This window comes from Lytechinus pictus, chromosome 11 (assembly GCF_037042905.1).
Source record: "Lytechinus pictus isolate F3 Inbred chromosome 11, Lp3.0, whole genome shotgun sequence".
Classification (NCBI taxonomy): Eukaryota; Metazoa; Echinodermata; class Echinoidea; order Temnopleuroida; family Toxopneustidae; genus Lytechinus; species Lytechinus pictus.
The window spans coordinates 5,885,270-5,899,540 of NC_087255.1; the positions used below are offsets into that span (position 1 = coordinate 5,885,270).

The 14,271-nt window shown below is 35.2% G+C and overlaps 1 protein-coding gene across 2 annotated transcripts in view; it reads right to left on the reverse strand.

The window, feature by feature from the left end:
- Positions 1-1,492: 1,492 nt before the first annotated feature.
- LOC129270750 (ATP-binding cassette sub-family D member 3-like) overlaps positions 1,493-14,271 on the reverse strand; it is a 47,194-nt gene continuing 34,415 nt past the window's right edge. The window contains exons 16-22 of one of the 2 annotated variants that reach the window (XM_064106504.1): positions 12,278-12,353; positions 10,568-10,709; positions 9,353-9,418; positions 8,281-8,394; positions 7,262-7,357; positions 6,006-6,167; positions 1,493-5,236 (exon numbers count right to left, since the gene is read on the reverse strand). In XM_064106504.1, the coding sequence (XP_063962574.1) occupies positions 5,159-5,236; positions 6,006-6,167; positions 7,262-7,357; positions 8,281-8,394; positions 9,353-9,418; positions 10,568-10,709; positions 12,278-12,353 (734 nt within the window). In that variant the 3' untranslated portion in view covers positions 1,493-5,158. The remainder of the gene's footprint in view (positions 5,237-6,005; positions 6,168-7,261; positions 7,358-8,280; positions 8,395-9,352; positions 9,419-10,567; positions 10,710-12,277; positions 12,354-14,271) is intronic. The other variant, XM_064106505.1, reaches the window with a different exon arrangement.

Here is a 14,271-nt window from a genome sequence, read left to right on the forward strand (position 1 = left end):
GGATACCATGCGCGACATGTATTTTCCATATTCTGAAAATGCACCCCTTATATTGGCGTGTGAAACCCTACCCTTAACAAGTATTGGAAACAAAACAATACTCTTGGCAAGTATTCCCTGAATTGAACCCCTAAACAAGTACAGCGATATTTTAATTGTTATGTCATGGACGATGTCGTTCGTAGGTCTTACCTTTACCTACATCATTGGGTTTAGTACAGCCCCACCTCCCCACACCTCGCGAAAATCGTACTCTAAACACGTAATGTTCACTCTTGGGGCAAAAAGTACATCCTTTATAAAACATTTTGGTCTTGATATTTTGTACCCTCGCAGATTTGACCCTAAACATGTAGCTTTCCTAGCAAAAATAGATACCCTTTTTTCACTATTTTAGTCTTTTTGACACCCTTATTACGTTACGTACGTCACATGCCCTATCTTGAAAAAGTTATCCTTTTAACATGTTTTTTTGGTCGCGCATGGTATCCACTCGTCAATGTACATGTAAGTGGCCCCCCAAAACACAACTCTCTCTCCCCCCTCTCTCTCTCTCACCCTCTCTCTTTCTCACTGCACCCCCCCCCCCCATTCTCATCCTCACTCTACCTTGTCACACATAAGACACTCTCATACGCAATCAATGGATAAAATGTCCCTGTAAAAGGGAAAAAACAATTTTTATAAACAAATAAAAACTTAATCGCTAGAGGGTATTCATTTGTCTCGCAATCTACTATGGTCAACAAGGAAATTCGTGATCACTCTCGCAAAAAGTGTTCACTGGCTTTCTAGGAAAATCGTGATCACTCTCGCAAAAAGTGTTCACTAGCTTACAAGTTCACGAGCTTTCGAGTGCCGCTGCAACTCTTTATCAAGTGACGAAAATTATCTGATGACGTATTCTATTTATACTAATCTCCGGGACCGTACGCACGAACGCGAGAACAATAGGTGGGCATTGATCCGTTGCGTCGGATGCGGTACGGCCGGTAATCCGTGTATGCAAATAAGCCGGGGGTATATGCAAATACGCCGTGGGTCGGCAATATGCAAATTAGACAAAATTGGCGGGCATATTGCCGACCCACGGCGTATTTGCATATACCCCCGGCTTATTTGCATACACGGATTACCGGCCGTACCGCATCCGACGCAACGGATCAATGCCCACCTATTGTTCTCGCGTTCGAGCGTACGGTCCCGGAGATTAGTATAAATAGAATACGTCATCAGATAATTTTCGTCACTTGATAAAGAGTTGCAGCGGCACTCGAAAGCTCGTGAACTTGTAAGCTAGTGAACACTTTTTGCGAGAGTGATCACGATTTTCCTAGAAAGCCAGTGAACACTTTTTGCGAGAGTGATCACGAATTTCCTTGTTGACCATAGTAGATTGCGAGACAAATGAATACCCTCTAGCGATTATTTCAATCCGCAATAATGAACCTATTTAGTATTAAATAAAAACTTGTCCATTTGCAAAGGATATGTGATTTCACATCATTCAGTATTTAATATTTACTTCAAAAGTACAATAAATTCATATTTATACAATAAATATCTATACCAGAATTAATATTTTTGTTCAACTTTCATATAAATATGAAAAGAAATTCATTTTATCATTATACATGTAAGTTTGAAGAACATACTTTAAAAAAGTAAACAAGAAATAATCATAAACCGGAGAATACATCGTGAGAAGAGGGGAGACAAATTAAAATTTTCACAATTTTTTTTCTTCAAATAATCTTTAAAAAAGACATAAGCCAATAAGGCAATATTTAAGAAATTAAAATGAGAAATAATCCATGATAAGTTTATCATTTCAGTAATAAAAAAATCATGATCTCATTTCTACCTGCAAATAGCATATTGTCATGTATTGAACTTCAAAATAAGACCAACACAAAACAAAAGGTACATAATCAATAAAAGATATAAAAGGATTGTATAATCAACAAAATAACATACTTTTGGACAATTTATACACACATAAAAACCTATTTGAAATTCTTTTATTTTGGTACAAACATTAGCTGAGGTCAAAATACTATGCTAAACTGCATGGAAAGACACATTGACATTGGCAGATTCAAGTAAAAAATAATGGGTACTCATCTGAGTTTTGGTTTATCTGACACCATAGTAAAAACATGTGTTTTAATAAAGTTGCATACATGTTTGTTTGACAAGGTAAAGCCTTGAGCAGATATTTTGAGCCAAAAGCTCAACTAGTGACATGGAGAGTTAATTTATCTATATATCTGATCTTCTTTATAAAGGGTAGCACTTTCAAGAATTGTTCTACCAAAGGGCGCTATTAAATTGCTGCACTTATGCTATTAACCTCGGGAACCACTGTTTATACCACGATTGGGCAATGTAGACGCATACAGGGAAAGGTTACCAAAATCAGAAAAAAAAGTGGTATACTCTTCATGGCATTGAAAAGATGTATATCACATGACATACGGAAGAGCTGTTCGTCTGTGAGGATGGAAAATAAAAACTTTGAATAATCATAACCCTTTTATTCTTTGATGTATAATCATCAAACCTTCACAAACGTTTTCTGTTTTAATTAAACGTACATGTAGCACCAGGGTGAAGCTCCCCTTTATGGATTCCTGATAATTACATAACAAGTGGAATGCCTCTGGCCGTCTCACCTGCATCACGCGATTCAATATAGCAGCAGTGCTGATTTTGAAAACTACTATAACTCGCACAAGATGTTCAGTGATACTTGGTTACTCTTATTTCCACGTTTTATGAACTAGACCAATACACTTATAGAGATATGATGGCAATTCAACAAATACCCCCAACGTGGCCAAAGTTCTTTGACCTTACATGACCTTTGACCTTGATCATGTGACCTGAAACTCGCACAGGATGTTCAGTGATACTTGATTACTATTATGTCCAAGTTTTATGAACTAGACCAACACACTTTCAAATTTATGGCTGTAATTCAACAAATACCCCAATTTGGCCAAAGTTCATTGACCCTAAATGACCTTTGACCTTGATCATGTGACCTGAAACTTGCACAGGATGTTCAGTAATACTTGATTACTATTATGTCCAAGTTTCATGAATCAGATCCATAAACTTTCAAAGTTATGATGGTAATTCAACAGATACCCCCAATTCGGCCAAAGTTCATTGACCCTAAATGACCTTTGACCTTGGTCATGTGACGTGAAACTCATGCAGGATGTTCAGTGATACTTGATTAACCTTATGTATAAGTTTCATGAACTAGGTCCATATATTTTCTAAGTTATGATGACATTTCAAAAACTTAACCTTAGGTTAAGATTTTGATGTTGATTCCCCCAACATGGTCTAAGTTCATTGACCCTAAATGACCTTTGACCTTGGTCATGTGACATGAAACTCAGGCAGGATGTTCAGTAATACTTGATTAACCTTATGGCCAAGTTTCATGAACTAGGTCCATATACTTTCTAAGTTATGCTGTCATTTCAAAAACTTAACCTCAGGTTAAGATTTGGTGTTGACGCCGCCGCCGCCGTCGCCGTCGGAAAAGCGGCGCCTATAGTCTCACTCTGCTATGCAGGTGAGACAAAAAATGTAATGCGCCTACAAATGTTTTTAACAGAAAAATGGCGCTATATGAATACTGTGGATCAAATGTGAAACTTGATTAATTGCTGATTTGACCCAATCTGTATTCTTTCATTTTAATTCGATAACCATGTTTTTATTTCTCTCTTCATACTACAATGAAGGTTAATTCATTTAGAAGTATTATAATTACATGTTTAAATTCATTTCTATTTTATGTTTATTCTATGTAGGCACCAGCCAATGTGGAGAACCTCTCGACAGAATTTTCAATTCTTTTAGGTGATCCCCAGGCATTGGCTGGTGTTCAATTATACATTTCTCTTGTAATGCTTCAATTGCTGTCATGTTCGTTATTATCTTGCCTGGAAATAAAATGAATTTTAAAAATACATAAACTTGCCCTCTATCACTTGTCACAGCTTACCATCAAATTGCCAATTTGAGATTTACATAGTCTTTATAGTGATCTCATTTTTAAAACTGCCACAAATTTCTCATTCTTGGTCCAATCTCTTTCAAACTTTCACCATTCTGTGTTTCTTGTTTTTCTCCTTTTATTGAAATTTAATCATTACCAAGACTGGATTCTCCTTTACATTTGCATAATTCTTTAATATGAAGTCTAGTATTGGAGACCTTCGGTTGTATTCTACTAGTCAGTAGGTAATAGGTTGAAATAGGTTTCCCTGAAAATGGGAAGCAGAAATACATCCTAACATTAAAATAGCTGACAGATTGCCTATCTATTAACAACTCCTAGACTGGCAAATAATGGGTTTAACTAAAATTGGCAAATAGGACGACAAATATAGCTCCATAATCTTTCCATTGCACTTTCATAAACCCACATATACAAGCATATCTATACTTTATACATACAGTTACTTTAAAATGCACCCCGTATCATGTGAGAAAAAAATCATTTTCTCCAAGTATGCCTCAGGATGCAGCATATTTATATACCTCTATAAGTATTCAAGAAGGAGTTTTGTGTAGCTATACTTGTAGAGCACCTACTGAAGATATATTACAATACACCTTGATGGGGGATTGCAATTTAATGAAGGGTGGGGAGAAAATATTGATGGATATCGTAATTCAACCAATGCCTCCTTCATTCTTGAGTTAAAAAATAACAATGAGTTAATATGATCAAATATATCACTTTCAATGATATAATTCAATTGAAAAATTGTAACCGTTAGTTTCTCCTCCACTTTTGTACAGAAAAATCATGGTATAAATAATTTGTTGAGCAACAAATAATACTGCTCTTGCCCGGAATCAGTTTAAAAAGAAATTTCCACAAAATGATTTCAAATGGCAACAAATAATACTGTTCTTGCGTGTAAATCAGTTTTAAAAGAAATTTCCACAAAATGATTTCAATGATTTTCCCATCAAAATCAAGTCAGTGGGCAAAGAGTTGACATCATTACATCTCTTCAATTTAAAAGATTTAAATTACTTGATGTCAATAATATAAAAATAATATATAACAATTATAGTATAATTATAACATAATTACATAGATGATATTGTAAATGTTCTTCACTCATGAGCCAAATTCCACCGTGTCCTGATCTATTTTCTTGAATTCGTACGAACCACGTCCATCAAACATCAGATAGTACTGCAGTTGGAATAGAATGAGGAAAGAAAGAAAAAATTAAATTGCAGTGTCATTCATATTTACGGTCCTAAAACATGGGTGTAAATAGCGGCCATCACTCTATTAAAGTAGGGGGGAGTGGGATGCTGGCTAAAAAAGGGGTGAAGGTTTATAATGAACCGTTCTTGGAGCCAAATCATTGACTGCCAAGCAAGCGAGCAGCATGAATATCTGAAAAATTACATATTTTTATACAATATTACCTATACTTCCCTTATTATATCTCATGTGACATGATGAGGAAATGATAAACGCGGAAGGGATATAAAACAGATAAGATATACAAAGACTCATTCACGGAACAAGCTAAAACTATTCCTAGTAAGTCTGAGAGATACAATGGTTCATACTCATTGTGGTAGAAAAGCCAAACAGCCACAAAGGCTAGGTTTGTAAATATGTATGATGATTATGGACTATATATGTGTATTCATTTATTCATGTAAATAAAATCATTGTAAATATGTTCTTTTATACCCTCTTACCCCGAGAGGGGGTCGATAGAGTTAATGAACATTATCTTATCATACATGTATCTTATTTACACCCAGAAACATCAGTGGTAACATTCAGAAGAGCACTATTTGAGGTTGTGAATAATTTAAGCCAGATCCTCGGGCGTCATTTATATACTATTCTCCTATTGAACATTGCATAATTTCAACTAGAGCCTCTCAGTGCATGGTATATTTTATACTATTTACTGTATACTACTGATACTATACCATACCTCATGATATTTCCATAGAGACCTCCTGTGTGACACAGTGAAGAGTGTGATGCCGACTTCCCTTGCGTGTGTGTAGATATACCCCTCTACATCCACAGACACAGCACTCGTACATTCATCAAGGATAGCAAACTGAGGCTTATGGTAGAACAACCTAGCCATCTGAAAATAAAGAATACAATGATAGATATGAGAAGAATACAATGATAAATATGTACCAGTGTGTTGGCTCCGTTGGTAGAGCGTCCGTCTCACAACCGGGAGGTCGAGGTTCAAACCCCGGCCGCGTCAGACGTTAAAAGATGGGAGTTGCTGCTACCCTGTTTGGCGTTCAACAATTAAAGGGATAGAGCCTCGTCGATCTGGTGCCGCACAGCGGCTGCTGGGCCCACGATCAATTGGGTAAAACAAAATTTTCAGAGTATTTCATTTCTGATGTCTATTTCGAACAATAAAATATGGATTCTCATTCTCATTTCTCAAAAGAGGCTTTATTTGTATACCATTCTCTTGTTGTACATTGTATTATTTCAATTTTAAAGGTCAAGTCCACCTCAGGAAAATGTTGATTTGAATCAATAGAGAAAAATCAGACAAGCACAATGCTGAAAATTTCATCAAAATCGGATGTAAAATAAGAAAGTTATGACATTTCAAAGTTTTGCTTATTTTTAACAAAAGAGTTATATGAACGAGTCAGTTACATCCAAATGAGAGAGTTGATGATATCTCACTCACAATCTTTTGTTTTTTATTGTTTGAATTATACAATATATCAATTTTTACGAATTTGACGATAAGGACCTCCTTGTCTGAAGCACAAAATGTTAAAATAATGGAATTCCACGTGTTCAGGGAAGAATGAAACTTCATTTCACATGACAATGACGAGAAAATAAAAATATTTCATATTTCATATAATAAAATACAAAAGAAATAGTGAGTGAGTGATGTCATCAGTTCCTCATTTGCATACCGATGGAGATGTGCTGTTTTGTGAAATTAAGCAAAACTTTAAAATGTCATAACTTTCTTATTTTACATCCGATTTGATGAAATTTTCAGTGTTATGCTTGTTGAATTTTTCTCTTTTTATTAAAATCAAGTTTTTGTTGGGGTGGACTTGTCCTTTAAGGAATAAAAGCGAATTCTATTCTTCTTTCTTTACTACGCATCAAGTCATTTGGCTTACTGTAACAACAATCTATGGTCCATTTCTACTGAATGTGTACAGGTATTGATCCAGGAATACTTACAGCAACTCTCTGCTTCTCTCCTCCACTAAGTACATCCATCCAATCTTGAACGGCATCCCATGATCCTTCACGCTCCAGAAGATTAGCCAGTTGAACCTTTTAAAAGAATAAAATCAAACACATTTCCTTCAGCCAAATAACAATAGCAAAATTATATCTTATACATGTACAGTAAATGGTGATACTAAAAACTTGTCTACTTGTGAACTAGCTAGAAGTTAAGACCTCCAATATCTCGTTTTTTAATCTCAATCATATCTCCTCTTCATATTCATCCCTTTACCATATCAATCCTCTGCTATCATCTCTTCATCTCTCCTTCCTCAATCTTATCTCCTTTTATATTCATCTCTTCCATCATTCATTTTCATACCTTCACTATCATCACCATCTTTGTCAAATATCTCTCCTTTCTCAATCACATCTCCTCTTCATATTTATCTCTTCAATATCTTTGTCAATCTTTCCTTTCTCAATCATATCTCCTATTCATATTAATCCCTTTTACAATTAATCTATCATACCTTTTACTATCATCTCTTCAGTATCTTTGTCAAATATCTATCCTTTCTCAATCATATCTCCTCTTCATATTTGTCTGTTTTATCATCCCTTTATCATATTTTGAATATAATCTCTTCAATATCTTTGTCAGTCATTCCTATATAAATCAAATTTCCTCTTTATTATTATTATTATTATTATTTGTTTGGCGTCACCTGTGCCTGGGAGGAGAAAAGCGAACTGAATCACTATGACCCACAGGTCTGTCCTCCCGATATAACTGATTGGGGGGAATGCAGGTGGGCCACTACACCGGGGTTTCCCCCTACTCTTATACGAATAGTGCAGTGGGTTCTTAACGTGCAAAGGTGGTGACTCTCCTCTACACGGGGCCTCCATTTAACGTCCTATCCGAGGGACGTTTTCATCTCCTTATTCTAACATAAAACCTTCACTATCATTTCTTTAATTTCTCTTCTTTATATTCATCCCTTCTATCATTCATCTATCATTACCTTTACAATCATTTCTTCAATATCTTTTTCAGTAATTCCCTTCTTCATCATCTCTTCTTTGGTATCCGGGTAGATAATCTGATCACGTAATGTTCCAATCGTCATGTAAGGCCTCTGAAAATACATGGATATATGAATAAGTTTCAAGAATGGAAATTGGGATTGTATAGAGTTCTCTCATCACAAACAATGAAATCGTAACTAAGTCAGTTGAATTAAATCAAAACTGTTTATAATAATAATAGAAGTGATGATGATGATCCACAATATTTATATTGCATCATATTTCAGTTTAAAACATTCATAGGTGCAGGCTCATCCAATTAAGCTAATTATTACACATCTGCTGAAATAAGTGAGTTTTGAGAGACGATTTGACGAGTTCAATGTTAATTTCACGGAGCGAAGAAGGGAGGGAGTTCCCGAGGTGAGGGAGGGAGTTCCAGAAGTGAGTGTAAATATACAAAATATTCTTTCTCCTTAACTATTTCTGAGTAATCTATAAGAAATTGAGGGGGGGGGGAAATATGAATGAATAAATCATAAGGATGAAAGGAGAAGTCAGTCATTTATACAATGGTATTATTACAGAATAACATGAGTCATGTGGTCCATCGTACAATAAAAACATACTTCCTATTAATTATTCAATTAATAGAGATAACTGATAGAACCAAATAAATGGTTTGGGAACAATGTCGAGACCATTTTGAAATTATCAGATACACTGTACTTTCGATTTTGTTAAAACAAATTTCATGTCATAAATATCCAACTATTTAATGTGCACAGCATACATCATTGTACAAAGTAACCTAGAATTAACATATAAAATGTAACATTTGGATCATATGCTGCAGGAAATACATTTTCTTTTAAAGAAATTCATAACATCTAGTCTGAAAGAAATATTGAGGAAGTACAATGTGAATTTGTTTCATCTATGATGAGCCTTTTCTTTTTCACTCAGTCACAAACATTTTTTATAAATGTATCTATATGGAGCAATATAATTCCAACACCAACAAAATGAAATTGAATTGAATTGAAGATTTGACATCTAGGAACTTACCTGTGGTACATAAAAAAGTTTCCTTCCTTCTGGTTTGGTCAGTTTACCTCCAAATAACGGCCAAAGCTGGGTTGAAGTGAAAAAAAAAACAGATAAACAATTACTTTTTGATGACATAAACTAAATTTCAAAATAAAAATTAACACTTAAGATGTGGAAGAGGCTTAATAATCTTGAATATGCTTTGTAATCTTGAATATGTTTGAAGTGCCAAATAAATAAATAAATAAATAAATAATGACAATGAATTGAAACAACAATCTGAAATAAAAATTAATATTTCATTGTTCAAAATAGAATATAAAAATCCTTCGAAAATTCATTTTGCCCAACTGATCATGGGCCCAGCAGCCACTGAGCAGTGCAGATTGACATTGCTCTATCCCTAATTGTTGAACGCCAAACAGGGACGAAGCAACTCCCATCTTTTAACATCTTTTGGGCCGACGTGGCCGTGGCTTGAACTCTCGAATCACCCAAAGAACATACATACAGTGCTTCCCCCAAAAAACTACACACTTTTGAAATGGCTGCCAAATAAAAAAATATATCACTTTTGGGGGAAAACACCTACGTATATGGAAGCCAATAGTTTACCAACTTGTTGGTGTCATTTGAAAGTTGACTTTATTGGCTTTCCATACATTGTATATATAAGTCTTCCCCCCCCCCCCAAAGTGATATGTTTTTTATTTCGCAGCCATTTCAAAAGTGTACAGTTTTTGGGGGGACATACTGTATATATCAATATAGCTTAATCTAATAAAATCATCATCTGTGACCCCTCTATTTTCAAATTTGCCGTTTGTGCCCCCTCTACTTTGAAATCCTAGATCGACCACTGCAATGTTGACATTTACTGTGAAAGATACTAGGCCAAATAAGGGTTAGGTTTTGGATTTGGGATAAGGTAGAATTTTTTAATGGGATTCAGGTTCAAGGCTACAGTTATTAGTGAGTATTTTGTTATTATGATAAATAATTTTTCTCTTCAAGATAATGAAATATATAAATAACCATGACCTTAAACTTAATCCTTTCCCTAAATCAGAAATAATAGAATTCATTTTTTAAGGCTATTTCACGTTTATGCAGTCCCAAACACATATATATTTTTATGATCCTACCGTAACTTAATCCTCAAACGTAAACCCAATCTTAAATCCAATACATAATATATATATATATATATATAAAAATAATGTGATAACTGACCTCTCCAAGTGTCCTGAAGAGGGAGCTCTTTCCACATCCGTTTGGTCCGCAGACGAGGACGTTGACCCCTGAGGGCACCTCAAAGGTCATCTCTTTGACCAGTACGTCTGCATTAGGGGTCACTAGGGGTACCTGCTCAAATCTACAAGAATCAAAATAAAATCATTTTTTGGTAATATTTTGGAATCGGGATACCACAGAACCACTTCATTAAAGGGATGGTCCGGGCTGAAAGTATTTATAGCTTAATAAATAGAGTAGAATTCACTGAGCAAAATGCCGAAAATTTCATCGAAATCGGATAACAAATAACAAAGTTATTGAATTTTAAAGTTAAGCAATATTTTGGGAAAACAGTCATGAATATTCATTAGGTGGGCTGATGATGTCACATCTCCACTTGTTCTTTTGTATTTTATTATATGAAATTAGGTTTATTCAATTTTCTCCTCCAAGAACTAGAAAAATTGGATTGACAACTGATTTAGTGCATTAGATATTTATTGCTGCAACTTATTTCACTATAAGGGAAACATATTATTCGCACAAGTATGAAATAATGAAAAAATTATGATTTTATGTAATAACATAAGAAAACGGAAAGTGGAGATATGACATAATGAACCTACCTAATGAATATTCATGACGACTGTTTTCCCAAAATATTGCTAAACTTTAAACTTCAATAACTTTATTATTTGTTATCCGATTTTGATGAAATTTTCAGCATTTTGCTCAGTGAATTCTACTCTATGTATTAAGATTAAATATTTTCAGCCCGGACCATCCCTTTAAGGTCACTATATGATTCATTACAGAATCTTAACATTCCTGGGGCCGTTAAAAGTGACTTTAAGAACGACTGGTGATCCTTTCTTTGTGGTAAATGATATTCACCATTAAATGTTCATTGGGAATTATTTAGCGTGTAAGAAAGGTTCACCAGTTGTTCTTGAAGTAGCTCTAAACTTACGAACAGCTTTATGAAACACACACCAGGGTCTTAATATGTCTAAATGGGGAGAATATTATTACACACGTAGTGATTTTTCACTGACAACTGTTATAAGTTACTGAAATCCTTGCATCTGATTGGCTCAGAGCAAATTGGTCAATGAAAACCACTGACAAGATGCCTTATAAAACACTCTCACAACACAATCATATGCCCCAAGTATAAACTAATTCGTCAATTATTTATTGAAGCTCCTACAACTTTACTAAACCCATTCATCTTTACAACCCTTAAAGAGCCGTGGTGTAGTGGTTCTGACTCTTGCCTTGTAAACAGTGTGTTTGAATGCTACCGCGGTCTGGCATCCTTTGGCAAGGCGTTAATCCACACTTTGCCATTCTTCTGACCCAGGTGCTAAATGGGTACCCGGTAGGATGTGATAAGTCATTGCAGCTTTTCCAGTACTGTGCGCGCCTCACCGGCGACCGACTGGAATACTCCCCAGGGAGTGGAGGATGTGCAAACATTGTGTACGGGAATTACTGATTGAATCTGATGACCGGGGAAATAATATATCTGTAAAGCGCTTAGACATGTCGTTCCGATGTATTAAGCACTATACAAAAGCGGATTATTATTATTATTATTATTAAATTAAGATAAAACTTTGAACTCAACATGAATCTTCATCCCCCCTCACCCCCTTGTTTTCTTTAGGACAGCCCGACACACCTAGATTGGTTGATTGTACTTACTTGATAAGGTTATCAGCATGAATGAGTTTACCACTACCAGGTACTAAGGGTTCTCTGTCATCTTCACTGTCAGAATCTATAAAGATGAGATCAAATATAATCAGAGGAATATATTAGGAGAGTGGGATGAGATCAAATATAATCAGAAGAATATATTAGGAGAGTGGTTTCAGAGAAAGAGTTTCTCATAAGCCAGTTGTTTCATAGAGCCTGAAATACTAAATTATCATTACTATTCTTCATCTTCTCCTCATTATCATTAATATCATCATCATCATCGTCATTATCCTCATCCTCATCATCATCATCACCATCACCATTAACATCATGATCATCATCATCATCATCATTTTCAACATCATCATCAACATCATCACCACCAACACCACCACCACCATCATCATCATCCTCCTCATCATCATCATCAGCATCAACATCATCAACATCACCATCATCATCATCATCATCATCAGCATCAACATTATCAACATCATCATCACCATAATCACAATTAACATCGTAATCATTAACATCGTAATCATCATCATCACCATCATCACAATTAACATCGTAATCATCATCATCACCATCATCACAATTAACATCGTAATCATTAACATCATCATCACCATCATCACCATCAACACCACCACCACCACCACTATCATCATCATCATCATAATCATCATCATCGTCATCATCATTATTAATAGCATTGTCCATCTGTCGAATGAAGTTCATATAAAGAATGCATAACCATTCAGGAAACAAAGAAATAACAATACATAATAGAAATTCACCACTGGAATGCCAGGGAAAGAAAGAGCCAACTTAATAACCGTGACAACAAGCCTTCTACCCTACCTTCCAACGGTAATACCTACATGTACATTGATTTTATGTACAAAGGGAGCTATAACTAGTCCATTTGATTGCCCCCTATGTCTCACTGCACAGGCACTTTGCAATAAAACTTTACAAAACCCCAATGTAATAAAACTGAAATAGTTTTTAACAGATGAGATTGATTTGATAGATCAATAGTAGCTCTAATGGGTGTTGCAAAAAAAATTGTTATCAATTGCAAATTTCTGCGGCAAATTTACAATTTTAGCTAAAGCAAATCAATATACCAGTTCGTAGTTACTTCATGGACAATTTTGGTCAAATGACCTTTCATTTCTTTCATTATGATAGGCAGATTTCAAAGCAAGATATTACGTAAGCTTGCCTTACATAGCAGGATGAAGAAATTGAATAGACCAGGTGACTAGAATAGCACACCAATAAACACTTTATGAAGGTATTTGTTGCATTCCTACTTTGAATGCATATCATAGCATGTTGCACAATGTACTTGGTAAACTGTAAAATACCAGTCATTCGTGGATGCATTGTTGTTTTTTGTGGATGTAAATGAAAACCACAATTCAAAAGAATATATGAATAATCAAGACATCAAAGTTGGTGCTTATCTCATTAGATTTTAAACCACCATGTCACTTTAGTACAAATGACCTTCCTCTGATCATGCGTAGAATCTTTTGATCATGCGCAGAAAGGAACTACGAACTGGCTTATTTGAACTTCTTGTTTCAAAGAGCAGATCAGTAATGAGTGCAAATATGCAAATGTGGGCATAGTGGTCTAGACTCTCGTCTTTCAATCTGAAGGACGTGGGTTCGATACAAGCCATAGCCTGTTTTCTTCAATAAATTTACCCACACTGTGCTGCACTCGACCCAGGTGAAGTAAATGGGTACCGACAGGAGGTAATTCCTCAAAAAGCTGTGAGCGCCGGAACAGGTAGACTAGCTTAGCCGGGGTAATATAGGAGCACCTTGAGCACCTAGCAAGGTGGATACATGCGCTCTACAAATCCTATATTATTTATTATTTGTATCAATTGCAAGACATATGATTGATTTTAGAACCTTAAATTGACTAATTGATTTCAAGTTTCTAGCAAATTGCAAATCCTATATTATTTATTA